Source organism: Salminus brasiliensis, chromosome 21 (genome assembly GCF_030463535.1).
Source record: "Salminus brasiliensis chromosome 21, fSalBra1.hap2, whole genome shotgun sequence".
Taxonomy (NCBI): Eukaryota; Metazoa; Chordata; class Actinopteri; order Characiformes; family Bryconidae; genus Salminus; species Salminus brasiliensis.
In genome coordinates, this window is record NC_132898.1 from 32683925 (window position 1) to 32707588 (window position 23664).

At 40.9% G+C, this 23664-nt stretch overlaps 1 protein-coding gene across 3 annotated transcripts; it reads right to left on the minus strand.

Annotated features, from left to right (window-relative positions):
- Nucleotides 1-915: 915 nt before the first annotated feature.
- On the minus strand, nucleotides 916-11719 carry optc (opticin). Of its 3 annotated transcripts, none has more exons than XM_072665889.1 (7): nucleotides 11652-11719; nucleotides 7159-7335; nucleotides 6603-6780; nucleotides 6211-6369; nucleotides 5400-5602; nucleotides 4500-4595; nucleotides 916-3214 (listed from the first exon to the last, which is right to left on the minus strand). In XM_072665889.1, exons 2-7 carry the CDS (start codon nucleotides 7333-7335, stop codon nucleotides 3044-3046), a joined length of 984 nt encoding a protein of 327 aa, XP_072521990.1. In that variant the 5' UTR covers nucleotides 11652-11719; the 3' UTR covers nucleotides 916-3043. The 3 variants fall into 3 exon arrangements, with proteins under 3 accessions (XP_072521990.1, XP_072521992.1, XP_072521991.1); XM_072665891.1 differs by lacking the exon at nucleotides 11652-11719 and adding an exon at nucleotides 11185-11225; XM_072665890.1 differs by lacking the exon at nucleotides 11652-11719 and adding an exon at nucleotides 8135-8279.
- Between the last annotated feature and the right edge of the window lie 11945 nt (nucleotides 11720-23664).

A 23664-nucleotide genomic window follows, 5' to 3' on the forward strand; every position in this document is an offset into this window, starting at 1 on the left:
AAAAGTTTGGGCACCTTGCCCTTTCAGTACTTATTATTTCACCTACAGCAAGGATCACAGCTTGCAAACGCTTCTTGTTCGGATGCTGAATTTTGTGCTGAGGATGCAGGTAAGGGTTCGTTCCACAAACATCCCATCAGTGCATCAGTAGAACAGTGTACCTCCACTCCAGAGTCTGCTAAACCTCCAGAGTGTATTTTGCAGTCAGACAGGGCAACTCCACAGCTTCCTGAACACACTTCACGTCTTCTAGTCTTCTCCAGCTTTGTGAACATCAGTTATGCTAAAGTTCTGAGTGTTCGGCAGCTGCTTAGAGGAGCCCATGGCTGCTGATTGTTCGGATGAGGTTTAAGGAGCCTTGAAATTTGCATCTCCTGGATTTTCTAAAGATAATTATTTAAAAAAAGGCAAAGGTGCACGTATTTATCACTACTATCTACAGCAAAATGTGTCCTCCACATTTTTCTCTTATGTGGTAGTGAACACACACTAGTGAACTAGGGGCAGTGAGCACATACACACCTAGTAGTGTGGGCAGCCGACTCCAGCCAGCTCCTGGGGAGCAGAAGTGAGAAGGGCCCAAGGCTCAAGTGGCAGCTTGCCGAGCTTGCCTGGGTATCGAACCCACAACGGTGTCATGAATAGCCTGGAGCTCTAACCGCTGAGCCACCACACATAGGCGAGTTTTCTGAGAGCTGAAATCTCTTAGGGTGTTCTAACGTGTGCATATAACTTATAGCAAAAGGTTTATTTGGGAGATGCATGTTTGTACCCCCCAATTCTAGAACATAAACAAAGGAGGGCACTGGTTTCAGATCAGACTTCTAATATGGCCCTGTAGACATAAGAAAGCTGGCTTCTTCTTAAAGCTGTAGGCACAGACAGACACGTTTGTTGTGGATGATGGTGAAACTTTTATTCATTCTGCAAGCCTGGATTACAGTGTGCTCACAGACGCCCAAACTCCCACTGTAACAGAAACAGGTTTGCATGCATCTTTAGGCAGTGCGCATGTGTAAATGTCAAACTATAAATATTTGAGAGTTGCTAAGTAACCCCTGCAACCACCTGCAGTACATGAACGAATCGACGTAAAAATAGATGGAAGCTAGCTGAGCTGCTGCTAGACACAGCTCACAGTAGACATAGGCTTGCAGCTGCCCAAACAACGAGTCGACTCAATGAGTCGGTTCAGAAGAGGCTTAAGATGAAGAAGTGGGCTGCACGCCTGTTAAAAAGTGGTCTTAACAGGCTTTATGTCAGTTCTGTGATAGATTACGTGGCAGGCAGGCCTGTTACACTGACTGAACTGAGCATATTCAAAACCCAGGGATCTGTTCGCCACCTTGTGGCCGAACCTCAGAGAAGCTGCAGGAGTCGCATAGAAGCTGGAGGTTTGTTGGAGTACCGTCCCTTCTCCATCTTTGATTGCACAGTGGGTGTGGTTACACCTGTAGCCCCGCCTCTTATAGGCTCCTTAATGCAAGTATCCCTCCAGGGCAGAGCTAAGGCCTTGTTGGAGTTAGCCACTGCAGCTCATCTGTTGTCATGTACAGTGTGTCATTCAGCCCATTGATTACTGATCAGTTTCTCACCATAGAATTGCTGTTGGTCTACTACCAACTAATGGAAAACACCATGTGAAGATGAACATTTTAGTTTTGGCTAAAAATGTTTAAAAAATGATTTGAGTGAGATGAATAATTCTTCTCATATCAGCAGCCCACACATTCCTGAACCTGCTGTTGATGAACAATTTAGCTGAAAGTGGGAGTGCAGATCTTACAGGCTGAGGGGATAACCGTAACAGTCACTAAAAAGTCTCCCCTGCTGAAAAATCCAGCTGAAGACCAGCCGGTCTACGCATTAAATGCCGGTCTACGCATTAGATGGTCTAAGCTGGTCTTTGATGGTCAAGGTGGTTAAAAAACTGCTCATTCAGATGAAAACACACCATATACTGTTTATCTAACTGGTTAACTAGCTCTTGACCAGCAGAGTGTCTGATGCATTTGATGCTGGTCGACCAGCATGACTAGCATGATTAAGCTGGTCAGTTGGTCTTGCTGGTCATGCTGGTTCGATCGCCTTGGTCTTGCTGGTCAACCAGCTTAGTCATGCTGGTTGACCACCTCTGTAATGCTGGAAATGCCAGTTGACCATCAAACCTTCAAAATCAAACACAATCCTATGCTGGTCAAGAGCGAAGCTGGTCAACCAACTTAACCAGCTTGAGCTGGAAGTGGCTGGATTTTCCAGCAGGGTCATAAATCTCTGCAAAACACATGTCATATAAAACAGTTCTGTGGTGATTTAAAACCAAAATACATGAATATTAAACTGTGGTGATGAGAACTAAGCTTTCAGTTTAGACCACAAAGGTAAATGTGAGGACTACAATAATGCTGGTTTCTCATTTAGACTAACATATCATGTCCTGTGGGAAGTAGGGGCGTAATGGAGCTCGTATTAATAATATGCTAAGCTTAGCTCAAGCTGATTGGCGTCTGACTATGGCGAGTGCAAATGACACACCCCAGCTAGGGGATCTACTTCTGTCTTTTCTTTAGGAGGGTTGGGTTTAAGATTTGAATGTTTAAATACAGCCTAAGAAAAGCAAATATATATATATATATATATATATATATATATTCTATTTATTTTGTATTTCTACAACATAATATATGCCTTTCATTTTCTCCCCAGTAAACTGACCCACTGCAGCCTCAAAAAATCATTGTGCCCACCTACGTGCATTGCCCACTCTCTTACTAATCCACATTTGACCATTTTAGGCTAATCAGTATCCTAAAGCCTTAACACTGTTTCACATGAACGGAAAATACAGTTTCAAGCTCACCATAATAAGTAATGTTAAGTAAAGATTAATTCTCCTGAATTTTAGAGCCAAATGTAAAGAGCAGCTAGAAACCGGCGTAATGTAGTAATGGAGCAACCCAGAAAGCGCACTGTGATAAACACCCAACACATGGCTAGACATGGACAGACTTCAATACAGACGGGTGAAGACGGCTGCCTCAGCTCAGTGTGGGGTTCCGACGGGCAGTCGTGGTAGACACACGTAAGCCTGGGCATACCGATTCACGTCCACTGGGTTTCCGTCCAGCCTGATGTCTTCGAGGGCCTTGCGGATGTAAGTAATGTCGTGGCTGTTGCAGAAGGTGTCCTGGTTCAGGCTCTGGATGTTGTTGTTCTGGGGGCGAGACAAGAGGAAGGTGATTATTACAATAAGCAGGAAGTTTAGCGTGTTTACAGCATGCGGGTGCAGCTGGCTTTTTCTCACATTGGCTAAAGAGCCCTTTCTACTGGTTTCAAACAGCAGCAGGATGTTGCCTTTAAGCAGGGTATTGATGGAAGCTATGGAACGGCCAGAGCCTTTTGCTGCAGGTCATTAAATAACATTTTGTACTTTTTTTTCTTTGTATTGACAATTCGTTAAAAAATTGATAGAAAGTCCTGCTACTCTGATTGCACCAGGTCTGGCAGTTGGCCATGGTTTGTAGGCACAAATTGGCCTGTGAAATCTGTGCAGTTAATAAAATTAAATGATTAATTGTAACTGTTATGTGGCAATAAAAAATAGATCAGAAGCAGTGGACATTCAGCCAACTTGCCACATGTGCATGGAGCCAAGAAACTGAAGGAACAGGCCTCGCATAGTCAGATCTTTATCATAAACAGATGATAATGGATGGAAGTAAATGGGTCATGTGTCAATGTTTCACTGGGTTAAAGGACCCATATCCTACACTTTCCATGTGTTTTATCTTATATTATATCTTGATCAATGGATCAGATTTTACGTGACTTGAGTTTCAATATTCGTCATTACTTTAATGAATTAAACTTTAAGACGAACATATGATAATTATTTCTATTCTGATTGGCTGTGGTGTAATGTGCCTAACATTGAAAAATGCTTAGATGCTATTTACCACCCTGTTATGTTACCTTACAATAAAGCATGCAGATTTTCCTGTTACGGCAGAGATTAAATGAGAAGCTCTGTTTTTATTGGCCAAATAGCATAGCATAGCTTTTAGCACTATAGCAAGAACATTTTACTTTTTTTTGGTAATTATTCCAAAAAAAGTCTTACTGGATAGTGTTGCTGTCCTCTTAGTGTCCTCTCAGTGCAATGTGCTACCTATCTGAGATGGTAAAGTCTAGCTTTTAGCCTAGCATGGATATCTGCTTGCTACTTCTGGCTTTCATGTCTTTTCATGTTGTGTTTGAGCTCTTCTCTGTGAACACTAGCATAGGAGAAGCCATGGTCACGAGACCTGCTGTGCATAGTAACGCATTTTCCAGTAGAGTCTGGAGTCTGGAGGTGATGAGCTGCTTGTCTCAGGGTGTTTGCTTTGGCTTTGGTTTAGGTTCAAGCCTAAAACATCTCGGGAATACTTTTCACACTCTTTCTGCTCTTCCTGAGATCTGCTGAGTTCTACAGAAGAATGGACAATGCAAGAGGCTGGAACCTGCAGGTGAAGCACCCGTAGACTGTCTGGCAGCGGGCCGGGGATGTAGTCTAACTGGTTGTCCGACAGGTAGAGGAACTGCAAGTCTTTCATTTCCTGTTGAGGAATTCAGAAAAGAGGATGAAGGAAGTGAGATAACACCTTATGCTTCACTGAGGGTTCAAAATGTCACAAAACCTTTGCGTTGATTTAAAGCCGGTCAGCCGGGTTTGAGAGCGTCTCTATGGAAACGGTAGGAACAGCGGATGTCTGGGTCGTGAACGCTAGATTGGGGCTAGACTTTTTTCATTTTGCTTTTCAAGATATACAAAGATTAGCATCTTTATAAGGTTTCCCTACCTTGTGTCTTTGATGTCATTTTATTTGAAACGTAATAAATAAGATGAAATTAAAATGAATTCAATTAAAGGAATAGCCTTGAGTAATGGAGCATGGTTGGTAATGGAGCTTAGGACACAAAGAGTTAGATGATTCTGCATTAGTATGATATATCACCTCAGCCCCAGATGTCATTAAGGATGTATGAAAATATCATTTTATTATGTAATTTGAAAGGTGGGTATGACCTCCATGAGCATCAATGAGCCGTAGGTGTTCATGACCCAGGTTCACTGGTTGTTCTTCCTTGGAGCACGTTTGGTAGGTACTGACCACTGCATACCGGGAGAGAACACCCTACAAGACCTGCAACCTGATGTTTTGGAGATGCTCTTTTTTAGATGTTAGATTTTTGTACTTTCTGGTCCTCTTGCAGCTTAGCTTCAGCAGAGCTGCTCAGGCATCCATCTATGGAAATAGACCAGCATAGTTCCAGTGCTGCCCAAGTATTATTTGGGTGGTAGACTATTCACAGCACAGAGTCTCTTCACCATCCTGCCCTGACCACAAACAAACACTTGCCTTAAAGGCCTCTCTGTGCATGGTAGCGCTCGTCAGCCGGTTGTTGCGGAGGTCGATGTGCTTCATGGTGGCTGGGAGCTCGGGCAGCACCTGGATCTTGTTGTTGACCAGCAGAAGATCCTGGAGCTGCGGGAGAGAGCGGAAGGCATCCTCTCCCAGCGTAGTGATCTGATTCCCTGTAAGGTCAATCCGCTTCAGCTGATCTGAAAACAGAAGGCAGAGACTTAATACAGTTTGGTAAAGCCTTTAATAGATCACTGTATTTGTGGATAACCTGAGAGCCATGCTATAAATCTTGACTATACAAGATTATGCTACAGTTTGGACACTAAATACACATGAAAATAAAAATAAATCTACAACTAGTGGCAATGAGGAGCTGCAAAAAATAAGATTTAACACCTGTCATGAAAGGTGTGCCACAAGGTTCAATCCAAGGTCCAGTTTTCTTTTTGGAATAATTTTCAAAAAGACAAGTTGTATTTCTTAATCTTGAGCTGTATCTGTTATACAATGTAGATTTTCCCATTTTATATACATTAAATATGATTTAAATACATTAAATCTCTTTATATACCTTAAAGAATGCTGTCAAAAAACAGGAAAACCCAAAAGTTCATACTACATACTGTGGGGGTAACTTTAATTTCATTTATATAAATTATGCAATATATATATATATAAATTAATAACATTTTAATTAAATATCCCATGAAATGTATCTACAATTATAGAATAGTAATACATGTATATAGACTGTATGGAAGGGTTTACTGTTGGACTATGTGACTGGACTATGTGACCATCTTACTCAGGTTAAGGAAATCCTTGCCCTTGACCTCAGTAAACTTGTTGAAGCGGGCGTAGAAGTGTGTCGTTTCCTTTGGCAGAGGTGGGATCTCGGTTAGGTCGGAGTCATCACAATACACACTGCCACTGAGGCACACGCAGAGCAAACAAGTGGGCATCCCTGCAGAGGAGTAAGACAGTGATGTAATACTATCTTTCACCACAAGAGGATGACATGAGCACAGTGGATGTGTGGAAGGCTGCAGTGCAGTGTTTATGTCTTTTTGTGGATCACTTCCTCAGCCTGTGATGTGGTGGAAGGTTGTTAAGGCACATCAAAGGTAATATCAGAGGGACGAGATTGACATTTTAGCCAAAACAGCTTTGTGCTTCCCATACGCAGCGTTCACTCACCCAGGCCTGTATCCGGGCCGAAAAGACCAGGGCCCAGGAAGTCCAGGGTAGGGGGTACTTGAGGTTTTGTGGTCTGTGGTGGAAGGGTCACTTTTTCTGTGTGGGCTTCAGGAGGAACAGTCACAGCAGGTGGTTGGGTGACGGCAGGAGGAGGAGGAGCCACAGTCTCAACCTCAATCTATAGAAGGTATTCATACAGAAGGTCTGTATGTCATGTTCCTTTATATAGATCAGTCAATGTTTTCAAAAAGCTCTGTAACGATCAGTACTTCATTAAAAAATGTTAATGAATGAGTGCCTCCCAAACCTTCCAGAAACAAAGTATCATATGAACCAATGACTATTAATGACTAAAGCTTATAAAGAGACTGGGCATCTCACACTTCCTAGGAATTCTCCAAGTCCGACTACACGACTTTAACCTGCTGCTGCTGCTGGTGGTGTTGACTGACCAAACAGAGGCCTTGCTACTCATCTCCCATTCATAGGAACTATACGTGTGCTCCAGATTAAAGGCCTTTGTTATACAACCGAATTCTTTGCTCACTCCACTCACCTCCTCATTCAGGTCATCATAATCATAGGTTTCTCCATAGCTGTTCACGTCCCACGTATCCGAGTCCACATCATAGTTCTCTAGGTCATAAGCCGCAGGGTCGGAGTCAATCGGAGGGGCTGCCCAACAAGACCCTAGCAAGACAGCCACTGCCAGAACAGATGCATGCAGCATCATCTGTTGAATGAATGAAGAGTGAAGTCTACAGTTCTTCTGTTCTTCAGGAGATGATTTTAACAAATGATTATTAATAGAAATGAGCAATAAAGGCTATTATCCAAAGCATGGTCCAGTATTAGAGTTAGAGTCCTTCACTATAACCTGCAAATTAACAAGTAGCATATAATCACTGTCATGCAAAACCTCATATCTCCAGAATGGCACGATAAGAAAAAAAACATTGTAATTTTTAACTGGAAGTCAGTGTAAAATAGACTTACATTGGAGATTATTTCATAGCATTTCTATTGGTCCGTTGATCATGTAATTCTAATGCAGTATAAAAACCAACTGCCAGATTTACAGAATTTTAAAAATGAAAAACAACGTAGGTACAAAGTTTTTGTGTGACAGCAATAATATACAGGCTAACTGAGCAAGCTTCTGCTTTTACTCTCACATTCACACTTCAGTGTTCAGCGTCAAATAATTGCCCAAAATATTTTCTTTAAAAATAAACTCTTTAAAACTGTAGTGTTTATTTGACATTCTAAACAATTATATAAAAAATAATTAAATACACTTTGCCTTCATGTCTTTTAATTTACATCAAACTTGATTCTTCGGACATAAAAACAAACATAGAACTGAAAACTGTTGAACCCCTTGTACTCAGACTTTAAAACCTTGAACTCAGTAAGTATTTTTCTAGTGCATGCAATACAAATTTGATTTTATTCTCTTATTTATCATTATTTATTTAATTTATTTTATATTGCTGTTATTATGATTTATATAGTATTAAATGGAATACAACCTTTAATGATCACACTGATGCTGCAGTCCTCAAAGCCACAAATATGATCTGCTTGGCTTAAAAGTGTTAAGAATATAGCATTCTCACAAATACAAAAAGAGCTTGAGTGTAAAGTGGAGCTCACTGTACTTCATAATCAGTGATCATTGTCATAGCATCACAACCAGTCTGTTCTGGAAATGAGATATGAGGAAATCCAGCACTCTCTTGAGACTCCCTCCGGCCTCCTCGTCGTATCGTGTTGACATTGTCTCTCTACACATCCTCTCTCTATCCAGAGAATAGGATCACTCTCGCATGCTTTCACTACCATCACAATGGATGGCTTTGTCCTGGACCCTGCTGTGATGTTATGCCAATATTTGTCTGACCTTACGAAACCTTTTCTCTGTCCAGCTGCTCAGATATGTAACTTGATTGAAGCTCGGGTGACAGCTCAAAGCACAAACACTTTCTCTACAGTGCTTCTCATGGTTCTAGTTGGGTAACGCTAGAAAAGGGGCTACTGGCCCTAAAAGGCCAAACGTGTAGAAGAATAGATGAGCTCGTAGAAGGTTTATTAGCAGTCCTGATTCAGGGTCATGTTTGACATCTGTGAAAGCGTATTTTAATACCAATGGATGCAGAAAGAATGCTTGCTTTAGTGGCAGGCATATAACTGTGAGCTACACATCACATTTCTTTAGAAAGACAGCGAGGTCAAATATATATACTTTTACCATTTTAAAAGCATTTAACCCTTTAAAGCCATCAACACTATCAAATAATTGCCCAAAATTTTTTTACTCTTTAAAAGTGTAGTGTTTATTTGACCTTCTGACCATTTATATATATAAAAAATTAAATACACTCTGCATTAATGATATATATATATATATATATATATATATATATATATATATATATATATATATATATATATTATAATATATAATATAAGCTATTAAAGTGTATACTGTATTACTATACATGCATTATTTTTGAAGAGCAGTATAAAAGTAACACAATGTTGTCAGAGAATAATACATGGGAATGTAAATATTTATATCAGTTTATATGTTATATCATCATTTTGAAGCATTTCTATTTGTCTATTCATCAATTAAAAATGATAGAAATATGAAACTAAAAACATTTGAGGTTTTGATGTAACACAAACTCTGAAGTACTTGGAAATTATTTTGGGTAACATAACTGCAAGTTCCAAGTCTAGCTAAATTACACTACAGTGCAATGGGGTTCTAGATATTAGGTGAAAAGGGCACAGTAAATTATCTCATAATTGTAAAAACAGCATGTCTAAAGGATTGTGCAGTTTCTTTTGTAAACTTTAAGTAAAGTTTTAGTAAAGATCCTAAACGCATCATCATTTTCTCTATTCTTTTCTGTCCCCTATGTGCTGAGCTGCCCCCTGCTGTCTGCCTGCTGCTGACGTCCATCCATCCCCCACGACATTTTCCTGCGCTCCTCCTAACCTCCTGTGTTTTCTTTCTGTCTCTTGTCTCATGTACTGAGATGCCCGATTCCAACTGTTTTATCCTGGTTCTGTCTGACCCGGCTCTCCACTACCCTCCTGCCCGCTGTCCTGCTCTGGGCCCTCTGGGGCATTGATTCATCCTCACCTCACTGCAGGACTCAATCATTCTCACTCACATGTTCATCTTGTTTGGCTTGACGCCACATTTACCTTTTTATTTTTCTTAATTCAGTTTAGTTTTAATGTTTTTATTCCTGTTTTGATTTTAATTATTATGATCCGATCAACCTGAGGAGGACAGGGTCCTGTTTTCTTCCTCTCGACCCGAGGGAGTTTTTCCTTGCCAGTGTTGCCGCTAGCAGCTCAAAAGAGGCTTGGACCCAGATCTCTGTAAAGCTGCTTTGTCACAACATTTATTGTAAAAAGGCTAAATAAACCAACTTGAATTGAAGTATAAAAGAATGGTGTAACCCAGATGGAACCCAGAGGGCGGAGTTACATGTATGTAAATCACCAGCTGAGACTGTGCTGGGAGGTCCTTCGCGTGGGATCTTGGATATTTTCTTACCAATGCTGTTTCCAGCTGGAGATTACCCACGAGGCTAATGAAGTCGCTGCACATTTGTGCTTGCTTTAATCTTTTTACAGCCGGAGTCGCTGTAAATAATCACCTGTAAATAAAACCCGACGTCTCACTGCAGTGAAACCAGCCTCTGCAGACTCTACACTCAAACTCACACAGATCAAACATCCCAGATCATTATTAGGACAGAGTGGCCTTTAATTTACTGCCCAGATTTATTTCCATTTCTAAATGTTGAGACAATCCTGTCTTTATTCCTGTCAACAACTTAGAAGAAACACTGTGGTTCTTTAAGAGCCCTGTGTGAAAAGTAATGTCTAAAGAGCCTTAATATTACTTACAGCTCCTATCCAAATTAAAACTTTTTCTCTACAACATTTACAGTATTTGGAGGTTCTTTAACCCAGCTAGAAATGTTTGGTTAGTACAACATTACATCTTACGACTTATTTTGGTTCTTAGACCGTTCAGGCTGTTTTCTGTTTTCTGACGTTTCTAGAATGTATTTATTAATTCAGTATATTTCTGTTTATTCATTTATTCTTACAATTAAGTTTGGGCTTTTTATATGTAAAAGAATAATGCAATTTCAACATTTAAAAAAAAATATTTAATAAATGTTTAAATAAATAAATGCTTCAAATCTTACATTTTGAAAATGTTAAAAAGTTTTTTTATATTATAGATAACATTGTGTAAAACAAGTTCTAATAACATTGTGATATAAACGTTCCTACAACATCGTTTTTGTATCATTACAAGTCCTTCTAACCTTCCTGGAACCTTTTTAGAGCATTGCTGAATGGTCCTATAATGTGCCCAGCTAGCTGGGAAACTTTTAAAAGGTTCTTCACAGTTTTACATATCATTTAGAAACGAGATGCACCCATTAAACACATTACAGGGCACGAAATAAGGTTCTTCTGTGGTGTCAAGCCCAGATCTTTTTTTCTGGCACCTTTATTTTCAAGAGTGTGTAAAGAAACATACCTTAAATTAGTATGGGACCTCTGTGTGGAGGTTCTTTAAACTTTATGAAAGGCTCTTCACCTTCACACACCTCATGAAGAAAAATGGATCTTCAGCTGGCAGTTCCAGAGCCTCATTCCTCCCTTCTATAACTAAAGAATATATAGGCCAGTTATAGGCCGGTTTGCCTTGTTTACCATGTGATCACTGAATAATGCTCCTTAGTGTGTAATCAAAGACAGAGGTTAAAAGGACCATTACAGAACCATTGGCAGAAAAATTCTGTAAGAAACCAAAAGAACCGTACAGCACTGTGTCTCATAGGCTCTGCTCAACACATTACTACCCTACACTGCTGTCCTCAGCCTGTCAGACCGGAGCATTACTCAGATAGCACATGGGCCTACTTTATCATATTATCCCAGCTCCAACAACACCTGCACCAAGATTGATTCTACACCAGAGTGGAAAAATAGACAAAACTATACCTTCTGTGCTTCAGAGTGGACGGCCTGGCCCTCAGTGACACTCTGTCGGGACGTCCGGTATGGGGAAGCTAGCCTCTGTGTGTTCTGGTGATCAATAAAGTGCTCAAGCCCCAGGAGAAGGGCTAGTACTGGGCTAGCGGAGTGAGATATTCAGGGGGTGTTGGCTGGGGAGGGTGGGGGAGAAGCTCAGGTCTGAATCTGTGTTTGCTCAGCTGTCACTAATTCTACTGCCTTCTTCCGAGATTTTGGCCCCTGTCAGCCAGGCCTGTCTGGATTTGTAATCAACTGCTCGCGAACAGCAGGTGGGGTTCAAGCTGTGTGTGGGAAGCGTGCTGTAGAGAAAGGTACGGAGGTGCTACAAAACATGGGCCTGCTTTAGAAAAATACAGGACTGACTAAGATCTCTGGATTAATCCCCAGAGTGTTGGAAATTCTCTCATTCTAGCACGTCTAAGAAGAACCTCAACTGCTGATCAGGCCATTCCTACCCTGGTGTGTCCTTGCATAGATATCTGTAAGTTTGTGGAAATCTGATCAAGAAAACTATATAAAAATCTATCAAACAGATCATAGTAAGGCGGACAGGCGTTAGCATAGGCACTCTGACTGGTCATTTCTAGCCCGTCTCTCAGTTCAGCCTAGGTGAGATAGGCTTCTTTGCCCAACACCCTCTTGCTGGTTCATGATTTGTACCCTCTCAGACCACTCTCAGTTTGTACTCACTACTGCTGACATTATATGTGTCTATATTCTGTACTTTATTGTGTATTTATTGTGTATTTACTGCTGTGGGAGAAAGTGTACACCTAGGTTTAATGTGATGTCATAATAAACCAGATTTAAATGGATTTAATTTGATTTAATTTGCTGACTGGGAGTACCTGCAAGTCTTTCGCCTACCTATCCCACACTTTAAATCTGAGGGCCAACTGTTTAGTTACAATCTAACATATTCAAGACCTTGAAGACCCTGAAGTAAGCAATGACCAATGTAATCTGCTTCATCAATGGGAGGTGATATTGTTGGGGTCACTGGAACCAAACCCTGTATTTACAATATGGTAACATCACAGAAAAAGAAAAAATATGTAATGAAATTAAAAAATAGCAATTGAGAAACAGTATACTGTTTATAGGGTAAATTGTCTATATAAATAAACTGAATAATAAATACAATTATATACATGAACAGAACGGACCTGCCGCAAATCCATACATGCCCTCAGTCCAAAAAAAAACCCACACATATACCTCAGGGTTAAGGTCTCCAACACTGTGCACAAGCCTTAAAATAAAACTTCACAGCTCATGGTATATTCCTGATCCTCAGGGTCAGTTTGTCTGTGAGTTTATTTAGACAGACCATCGTTAACTAACTGATCTTTGACCTGTGATATTTTACCGCTGTCTGACCACCAGCCCTGTGTCGCACACAGCCTTTGTCTGGCCTTGAGTACACACACAAGAACACACACACGTGAATATCCCACAGTTAGACAGAAAGAGCTGAAATGGCTGTCTTTCCCACCTCCCACCTTCTCTCCTCCAAGTCATCGACTGCCCTCATTAGTCCACGTGTTTGGGACGTCAAACATTCCATGGCTAAATGATCTGTACAGGTTCAGGAGGTGAGGGAAACGGGGCTCCTCGGCTGTGTTTGGCATCTGATTTAGGGAGGTAGACGCTTCTACACGTTATTTCTACAAATCAAGGTTCCCACATTCTGTTCTTGGCTTGGATGTGCGGTTCTAGAGTAAAACGTTAACTGGGACTAAACTAAATGAGAACGTTCTTTAAGCTTTAAAAAGGTTCCTGCTGGCATTTCCTTCTTTAATAGAACTGCTGATTTTCTTTTATAGAAAATCTTTCTTAAATAGAACTGTTTGCTGTGGTTCTGCGATGGCCTTACTCCAAAGAGTGCTTCCTGGCTTCTTCCATGGTTCTGCATTTACAGCAGTAATTGGTGCAGATTTTCTTTTATTAACCCTTGGTGACAGCAGGGCAAATTATGGCATCTGTGTGGGTGTGAAAGTGTTAAAAAAGCTCTAAGCTTTATACCACTCCTATAGCCCTGCCTGGCATTAGGCAGCATGGTGCCAACAGGTTCATCTGCTCCAGAGAGTCCAGAGGGTCTGGGCAAGCTGTGTGTGTAGCCCTGCAGTGTACAGTATATAATACAAACCCCAGGTCATCAAATCTGGACCTTGAATCCAGTTTCCAGTCCTGGGTTTTGTAATTACTGGAAGTTAGGGAACAGCTAATGTACACCTACCAAGAAGCACAAAGTCCAGGAACAGAATCTGGACTCAAGGTAAGTGTAAAATTCAAACTCACTAAGATGATTTACTGTAGATATCACGTTAGAAATGAGTGTTAGTGAATACAGTAGTGCAGTAAGGTCTAGCTTGCCTCAACACCACCAGCTTCGAGTTGAGCTTTGACCTCTAGATGAGGTTTTGCAGGTTGTTTTGGGAGATTTTGTCAGACTTTTCCTTCGCTTGGTGGAAATCCCACTAACCAGCTAACCAATGATTTGCTTCTGAGCCATTTCAATGCAACTGACTCAATGCTGTTAAGCAGTGCTGCATAAGAGGTGGTGAATGCTCCAGTACACTGGTATCCTTGATGCCGTCTTAACTGTATTATTCGATTGTTCTGTTCAGTACAGAAATGAAAGACAGAGACAGCATGCTGAATGAGATTCAACTCTCAAACAATGTTTTTTAAATGTAATTAATATGTGTACCCCATCTGTGCAGCTTTTCACGCATACACTATATAAACAAAAGTATTGGGACACCAACACATTCCACCTACAGGAGCTCTTATGCCGCCCCATTCTAAACCCATAGGCATTAATATGGAGCTGGTCCCCCTTTGCTCTAAGCTCTACCAGCAGCAGCAGGTCTGGAGCTCTGCTGCAGTTACTGAGTCAGTTGGAGGCTTTTCTGCACTCTGCTCTGAGCTCAGCACTCGGCCCTGACCCCACTCTGTAACTTTACGTGGTCTGACAGACACTCTGTGGACACTGAGCTGCTCTCTGTGAGCTGTTCCTCCTCAACTCTTCCACTGTTCAATAATAACACCACTCACAGCTGATGGAGGAAGATCTAGGAGGGAGGAGATTTCACCAGCTGACTTGTTGTTGTTGGTGCAGCGGTGTCTCCTATTACATACAGAACCACGCTGGAGTTCAGTGAGCTCTGTAGAACCTCCTGTTCTTTCACTGATGTGTGGAAGAAAGGCAGACTGCAGGACTAGGGGCTTGATTTGCTTTAAAACACCTGTGGCAATGGGACTGAATCAAACACTTGTTCCAATTCCACCAATTCAATCATTAAAAGGTCCTTTTTGGACTTAAAGATAGAATGACTTCCGTACTGAAATATCTGAAACTGATCGCATCACAGTCTATTTTACAGCCTGTTTCTCTGGTCCATGTCCTATTAGAGCCTATCAGTCTCTTTCAGGTTGGGAAGGCTGTTACAGGAACAATAGGTAAGAACACAGAAAATATTGCAGCATCTCTGGATGCTAAAACAGTAAATCCTGGGTAGGCATCAGAGTAATGATAGGAAAAGAATGAGGAAGCCTAAACATCTGTAGAGAACAGATCACCACATGGGTATGACCAGGCCAAACACATGACAGAGCAGAGCCAGAGCAAGCCTGAAGCTAGATAAAAGCAAGCCTAACAAAGCTACAAGATAAATGGGAATCAGTCCAAGCTGCTGCACGGCTCCCAGGGCCTGATTTAAGGCTGAATAAATTTTAATGGTTGAGTCTCACAACAGGCCTTTTGCTGTGAAATCTCCGCCACTGCCAAGCAATCATTTTCAGATTAAGTACAAATCAGATTAGCTAATTTATGTTGTTTATGGTGTTTCTCCCTGACAGTTTTTATTTGGTTCTGAGCTTTGTGATCTATGTCAGACCTAACTTTGCTGCGAGACACATGGCAAGAGCCATGCTGCATAATCATCTTCCTCTGGCCTGGTTTGAAGTTCTTCAGGAAAGATCATGACGAGGCTTTTCGAAAGCAATGCATTTCTAGTGCTGTACATCTACAATGGTACATTTCAACAGCACCTCGGGCCTTTTTTACCCCAGTTACCCCAGGAAGTCTAATTACCCAATCCCTGTTCATGTGAATGCCCCCAACACTAGGAGGATAAGTACTATCACATGTCTCCTACGACACATGTAAAGCCAGCCATCACCTCTTTTTCAACTGCCGCTGATGCAGCATCGCTACGCAGCCAGTGCACTCGGAGGCTACAATACAACAGCTAACAGACGTCTGTCTGTGCTGACCTACAGCACACTATGAGTGATGTGAGGAGGAAGTGCCATCAACCCACCCTTGAGAGAGCAAGGCCAGTTGTGCTCCGGCTGCTGATGGCAAGCAGCATAACCCTGGATTCTACTTCTGGGACTTTTCCCTCCCATTCCTAACTCCTGAGTGATGCAGACAGCAGGTATGAGTCAGGCTGCTGAGTAACATCTACATGCCTCTGTGTAAGTTGAGATGAAAAAAAAAGCAGGCTTTGGTCAATAAAGCCTTTTATTTTTTAAAGCAACACTGTGTAACATTTTTACCTTCAAAAATTCACTGCCCAACTATTTGGTGCAAATTGCTGACTGTACTGCAATAGGTAGAACAGCGTCTCTGTTGTTGCTACTTCAGGGTTTGGCACACATATTACCAGTCACTCAGAAACGAAACATTTTTATATTATGACATATTTTATTTTAAAAAAAGTTACTGGTTCCTATTGTTTCTGCCACTTCCTTCACTGATACTTTACCGTTGATCCTACATAGTTCTAATGTCAGACTTTCAACCTATTGCAGCAATTTTTAGGCATCCCTGGCAAAATAACATATTCTGTTGATTTTTTAAGAAACTTGAAACTAAGATGGACAAAACCTATACATTTACAATAAATGTCTGATATATAAGAAAAATATATAATTTATAAAATGTATAAAATATAATATTTATAATAATGTATTTCTTCATGAATTCCTTGTTGCTGTTTTGCACGTTTTGACATTATTTAAATCTGGCAGTTGTTATTTCATGAGAAATGAATCAATAGAAAAACTCTAAAAAAAAATAAATAAATATCGTTTATCACTGACTTTTATTCAAAGTTAAGTTTTTTTCTTTTCCTGCAAAGTTGATCTCTGAAGCTATTGGTCTCTGAATAGATTTTAAATCAATGTTACAATGTTGATTATCCCTTTGTATTCTGAATTAATATTAAACATTAAACATTAAATGTTGGGGGTATTATCGTAAATGCACATTAACACCTTAATAAAAATAAATTTAGGTTAAAAATGAGAACTCCCATGGCAACAACCCAGCATCTCCATAGCAACCACCTGAGACACCATAGCAACCACCTGGGACACCATAGCAACTGCCTAGCAACACCATAGCGACCTCTTAGGATGCCATAGCAACCACCTAGCAACCCCATAGCAACCACTTGAGACACCTAACCAACTACCTAGCAACCTGCTGGCAACCACCTGGGATGTTACAGCAACCATTTGGGACAGCACAGCAACCACATAGCAACTATCTGGAACACTATAGCAAACACCTAGCAACCCCAGCTTAGCAACCATACAGCATCAACACAACACATTTACATTTAAGGCCTTTAGCAGACGCTCTTCTCCAGAGCGACTTACAAAAGTGCTTTGCTGTTTACTCAATATAATAACCTCAGCTAGTTTAAATAGACTAAAAATGAAAAAGTTTAGACTCTACTAAACACAAGTCGGTAAGGAGACCACTCTGCTATTCACCCAAGTCCTCTCAGAAGAGGAGGGCCTTCAGTCTGGGTTTGAGTACAGCGAGCGTTGGACTCTGCTGTTCGGATACCCAGGGGAAGTTCGTTCCACCACTTCGGTGCAGGACAGTAAAAAGTCTGGACGCTCGTCTTCAGTGGATCTTAAAGGATGGCGGGTCGAGCCGAGCCGTACTTGAAGCTGGAAGGGCTCTTGGAGCAGAGCTTTTGACCATCGCCATCAAGTACGGAGGGGCTGGCTGTCCAGTCTTGGCTTTGTAGGCCAGAGTCAGGGGTCTGAATCTGATGCGGGCAGCAGCTACAGGAAGCCTACTTGGGACATCATAGTGAACACCAAGAAACACTATAGCAACCACATAGCACTCCCCTTAACAAGTACTTGCCACATTTCAAGCACGGTTGTAGTCTAGTTATAAGTGTTATTAGAATTTCTTTAAAACCCCAGTTTGCTGTAGCTCATTGAATGCTATATTGAGATGGAGATGGAACGAAATTGAGATCTCAAGGTCCCAGTTACACCCAAAGAGCACTTATTAAATAAATAAAATAATAATAATATGAAAGATTATTAGAAGGGTAGGCATAAATAGGAAAATTGGGAAACAATGCCAATAAAGATCCACAGTTTTACAATTTAACAAGGTTTAAGAATAGAAAATACTTTCGGAACAAACTAATATTTTCATAATAAGCGTATAGCAGTAAGGCTATGCAAAGGCTCGGTTGCTGCAGGCAAATATAATAACACATTAATTCTGCATTCAGGAAACAACATAAGATAAAAAATCAATTCTGACTGAGTAATTGTAAAACTTGTGCAGCTTTTTTAGAATTACAGTGTGATTTGTTGCTTTGCTATATGCTGATTATCACACCAGGGCTCGGGCTCTGGCTCGGGCTCTAGCTCTGGCTCTGGCTCGGGCTCTGGCTAGGGCGGAGAATCTGAACTCCAGTAGTCGCCCCTGCATGCTTCATGGACCTGCGAGGATGTGAACCTGTCTACCTCTGCACTGCTAAGCAGAGCTCTGCACAGGGACCTTGTTGAAAAGTGTCTTCTTAATTCTATATTAGTGCTCACAAAACGGCTTACAGTTAGGAAGGACTATAGAAATATCGGTTGAGAGGCTTGAAAATTTTTTAAATAAAAGTGTTTTAAGTGTTCATTACGATGAGCAGGATCCTGGGGATCTGTTTTAAGTCTGTAAGACCATTGATAGATGCCATCTGGTCCTGCTTTAGTGAAAGCATGAGCAGGCCTCTCATGAGAACAGCTGCTTTCTCACAGCTGCACATCCAAGAACAAGTCGTAAGGAAGAGCTAAAGCTCTGTTTTGCAGTCATGAGGGAAAGATAAAGGCCGTGCTTTTGTGCTGTTTCTGCCGGTTGTCAGAACTAGATCAGCATGTTACAAACGCATGTCGCTTTTCAGGGTTTGCTGTGATGCGGGGACAGAGAAGTGGCTTCGTTTCTCAGAGGCTTAAGCGCCACCATTAGTCATTTGACATCACATACCTTTAGCGTTAGCGTTGTCGAGGGGCGGTCCTCCTGGTTCCTGGTTAACCTGTTGCACAATGGAGTGGTTCAGTAAAAATGAAATGTACTAGTGCTGCCAACGGTATCGAGATAATACACATGATTAATCTGCAAACTTTAAATATAATAATTCATAACTTAATAACAAATGAATAACTGCTGCTTTAGTAAAGTGGAAGAGCGTCTGTCCCACAGCGCGGCGGCCTGGGTTCGATTTCCGGGTGACGTTATTGTAGAGCGTGTGTATATGTATAGTAGAAGTATGCACCCAGGTTTTTAAATCACCTTCACACCTGTGTAATGTGACCTGACAATAAAAGCGATTTGATTTGATATGATTTGATTTAATCATCTTACCAAGTTTGGCCTCAACGTCCTCCCATAGGTCTCTCTCTCTCTGAACAGGGCCTAGTGACATATTAGCACTTTTAACTAGCGATGTGAACACAGGGTCGCTACTGTTGAGCTCAGAGGGTAGATTACACTTTATTATTTTAATGCTAAAATATGGATTAAATCTCATAATTTACTCTCATTCTCTTACACACACACACACACACACAGCTGCTCCTCTCTTAGCTCGTATATTAATCCAGCCCACTGACTGATCATCCATTTATCTCTTAAAATGTTTGAGAAGCTTTTTCTCTGTTAAAGCTTTGGTGTGTCTGAGCTTCGTCGTGTTCCAGGATGAAGTTCTCTAAACTACACTGGATATTATAGGATTTGAGATTCCTCAAGACAGTTTATTAGGTATTTATTTATTTGTTCTCCTGCTCAAACATTCAAGGATGTGCAGCTAGTGTTTTAATTTGTGATTAATCTGAGTTACGAACATTATTGTAATTAACATTTTAATCCATTGACACCACTTATATCTACACAATGTTCCATGCATCCCAGAAGCAGCTGATTAACCAAGACGTGGTTAGATCCTTTAGTTTATTGGCAAGTTAAATGGCATGAGGCTAATGTAGCAAACAAACAGTACAAGTCACCCATTAGCATTAGCCACCCAAATAATATCTATCAAAATAAATAATCTAAAATAATATCAAAGTAATTTCTGTAAATACCATGTCAAGATGTATATTGAGCTATAAAAATAAACAAAAGTTCACTGTGCAGTACAGGCACTGCAGGTACAGCAGGTGTTGTGCTGAAGTAGGACTCCCCGCACAATCTGACTTCCCTTTCTATGCATGCAAATCAACTTTCTTTAATTGGTTGGAAAATGAAAACTATCAAAAATAACTTTTCACAACGCAAACAAAGCCAACCATGATTCAGTTAGATCCGTTTGACCAGATTTTGGTCATGACCGTGGTCTAAGGCAGTTTTCACACCAGCTGTTTATATATATATACAGTATATATAGTCCTAAGGTCCAGAGTAGGTGTGAAAGGCCCCTCAGCCTGATACCCGAAGCTGATTGAGTCTGCCTTTAATTCCTTTCACACTGAAAACATGCAGTTCGACATGCAGACAATGCAAAAGCATATACTGTTTTTTATGAACAATTCTGAATAAATTTAGCACCAAACATCCATAGAAGCTAAAAATAGCAATATTAAGTGTACATGTCTAGCTGCAGAGTACCCAATGTGTGTGGGGGGGTAAAAAAATCGGGGGTAAAAAAGTTTTTGTAGCAACAAAATATTGCCCAGACTTTTCACAGCTGTTCACGGTTACTTTTTATGACTTATGAGTTGCTCCCATTTGTGTCTCAATCAGCTGTTTAAGCTCACAAATGTCACACAACATATCAGGCCATGTTCATAGTGACAGTTATTTGATTAATAGCAGCTGCTTACATATAAATATATAAAAACATTATTTTTTATTTGTAGGCACAACAAATCTGACTTTATGACCCATGTACTAATCTAGTCTAATGCAAATGACGTTTGGGCACCCGAGGTCCCAAAAAATTATATATTTTGTTGATTTTCTAAGTGTAAATAAGTAAACAAATAAATAAGAACACAGGTTAAATATAAAAATAAAAATGTTCTATTTATATTTATTTGACCAAATTTAATATGCATTGTTTTTTTTTTATTGGAACATGTTAACATAATTTATAAACAGTAATTATGCTTTGTAATGTGCATTACATGTGAAATAATTCTAGAAAATCCAAAGGAAATGAAAAACACACACTTGTCATTTGACCAGGGGTGCCCAGACGCTCACATATAAGACATATTTGAGTTCATGTCTGGCTCAAGACCTCTAAGTACACTCTTCTGTATGTCTTTTCCCCTTGATTTAAGGACTCCTTAAGTCAAAAGCATGGAGAGAAGCACATTATGTAAAAAACCCTGGTGAAACCCTGATGACATGCACGTGTGCTTTAGAGGAGCATAATTCATACAGTATGGCAAATGTGCGGCAGCCATATACATCTCTCACTGAGGAATGCCTCTAGTGGAGCTTTCACTTTAGATTATTTTCTTTCTATTGAGAGCAGCAGAGCAGACTGCAGTTTGATGCGTTTTATTATAAGACTGTTATAACACTATCACATACAAATGCTTCATTTTTCAGCATCAAGAATGAAAAAAAAGAAGCAGCATTGGCAGTATTTAAGATAAGATAAGATAAGATAGTCCTTTATTAGTCCCGCAGTGGGGAAATTCACAAGAGTGTCCCACTTTCAGCTTTTCTTCAGATTTCTGCAGGGAGATTATCCATCTTTAAAATTCTGCTAACTGCTAAAAGTTTGGGGATCACAAGCTAGGTATACCCTAACCCTAACCCTAACCCTAGGTATACTTTCTACGTAATGCTGCTTAAAGTTAATCTGATAGGGAAGGTTTTGGTGGTCTTCAGGTCTTCAGAGGCTCGCTCACTCTGTACCAGCACTCATGTCTGATCTTATCATAGCATTAATCTATCCTACAGTATCCAGCATGGATTAGGGCAGCACATTCTTTTCTAGCCCTCTACAAGAGTTACATTAGATTATTAATGAAAGCTCACTTTTTCTGTGACTACATGGGAATGTTAGCTGCATCAACACTTGGATGAAGAGTAGCTGTTTTTTGGGCTTTAAGAACAATCCAGTTGATCACATACCTTTCTGAATAGCAGTCTCTTGAACAGCCCACAAAACTGAAGATATTAACTATTATTTATCATACCCTCACTGGCGTTGGATTTGATTAAGAGGACTGTATATTTCATTTCCAGATGCTACATTGCTACTTAGAGCAACTGCTTAATGTCCATCAAAATTACAGACAGAGTCTCTGAGACACTGCTAAGCACAGATGGCACAGAGGTCTTTCTTTAAACATATTGTGCAACATGCCGGTGGAATCAAAAGTTAGCGGTGGTTTTGGGATGACGGCCAAGAAATGAGAGTATTTTGGTGGGGTACAGTCACATTCATCTCCAGCCTGGATGTAACCCAGCCCACTAAATCCAAAGACCACCAAAGTCTTCTAAGCTAATGTTAGGATGGGAGGCAAGTGTGAACGTATACAGCCTATTTATCTCATAACCAGTACATCTTCAGACAGCTGCAGAGATTTAGTCTCTGGTATAAAAGTAAATGATCCAAACTAACATCCATATATTTCTACAGGGCAGGTTTTGCTTTTATACGACAACCAACAAAATTCATTTCCCTCTTATGAAGAAGAAATTGTGGCATCATAAACTGTGATATATACAATTACAGGCACCTTTAAACCCTTCCTAACAAATAAATTAAAAAACACATTAAGGCCCTTTCACAACTTTTCAAACATGGGACATTAATGAGTGTCACGCCCGCGGTCTCGGGCCGCGGCTCACAGGCGATCAAGAACTCCCCCTTCAAAGTCATGTCATGTTTTGTTATGCTCTGGACTTTTATGTTGAAAAGGACTCTTGTGTTGACACCCATCGTCGCCATCTTGGTTTTAGGTTGTTTGTCATGTGTCTGTTCATTGTTTGGTTAATGTGTTACACCTGTGGGCTGGTGTATTTAAGGAGGGCTAGTGTCAGCTGCCGGTTGCTGAGAATTACTCTTAGTGCAACCAATGCACTCAGGATACTCAGCTAACTTTGGGTACTCCGTGTTCACTGGTCTCGTCTGTGAGTCCGTCTGTGTCTAGAGGACTCTTCTGGCCGTAGCTAGTTGAGTATAGGAAGGTAGCTAGCTAGGCAGTATTATTCTCAGGGTCTGTTTGGGGGCTACTGCAGGTCTGCGGCGATCTCGCCAGGCTTCACGGTTTTAGCGGGCTCAGGTTCAGGAGCTCCGGTAGTGAGCAACTCGTCCGCTCGTTTTGGCAGGTAGCTTCCCCTCCGTCGGACCGGTTTGGTCATCTAGGTTTGGCTGACTCCCCACTCCCACGAGTTGTGTAAGTTCAGCGCGCCTGACTAGCGCACCTCTTTTGTCTCAGTTGAGAGTTTTCCCCAGGCTCTGCCTGGTGGTTTATGTTTCCACATAGCGGTTTAGGCTCAGCCCCGGCAGCTAGCACAGCCCTAGTGCCTCGCCAGCCCCAGGTGTGTTCTTCTGTTTTGCCCCTCTTGGTTGTCACGGTTGTTGTTTCTGTTCCTCTTTGCCCCACGTAATTCTTGCTGCTCTTTATGTTTGTTTTATGGTTTATTATAAATATAATGTTTGAGAGAGAGAGAGAGGCTCGATGCATCCCCCTGTGCTCC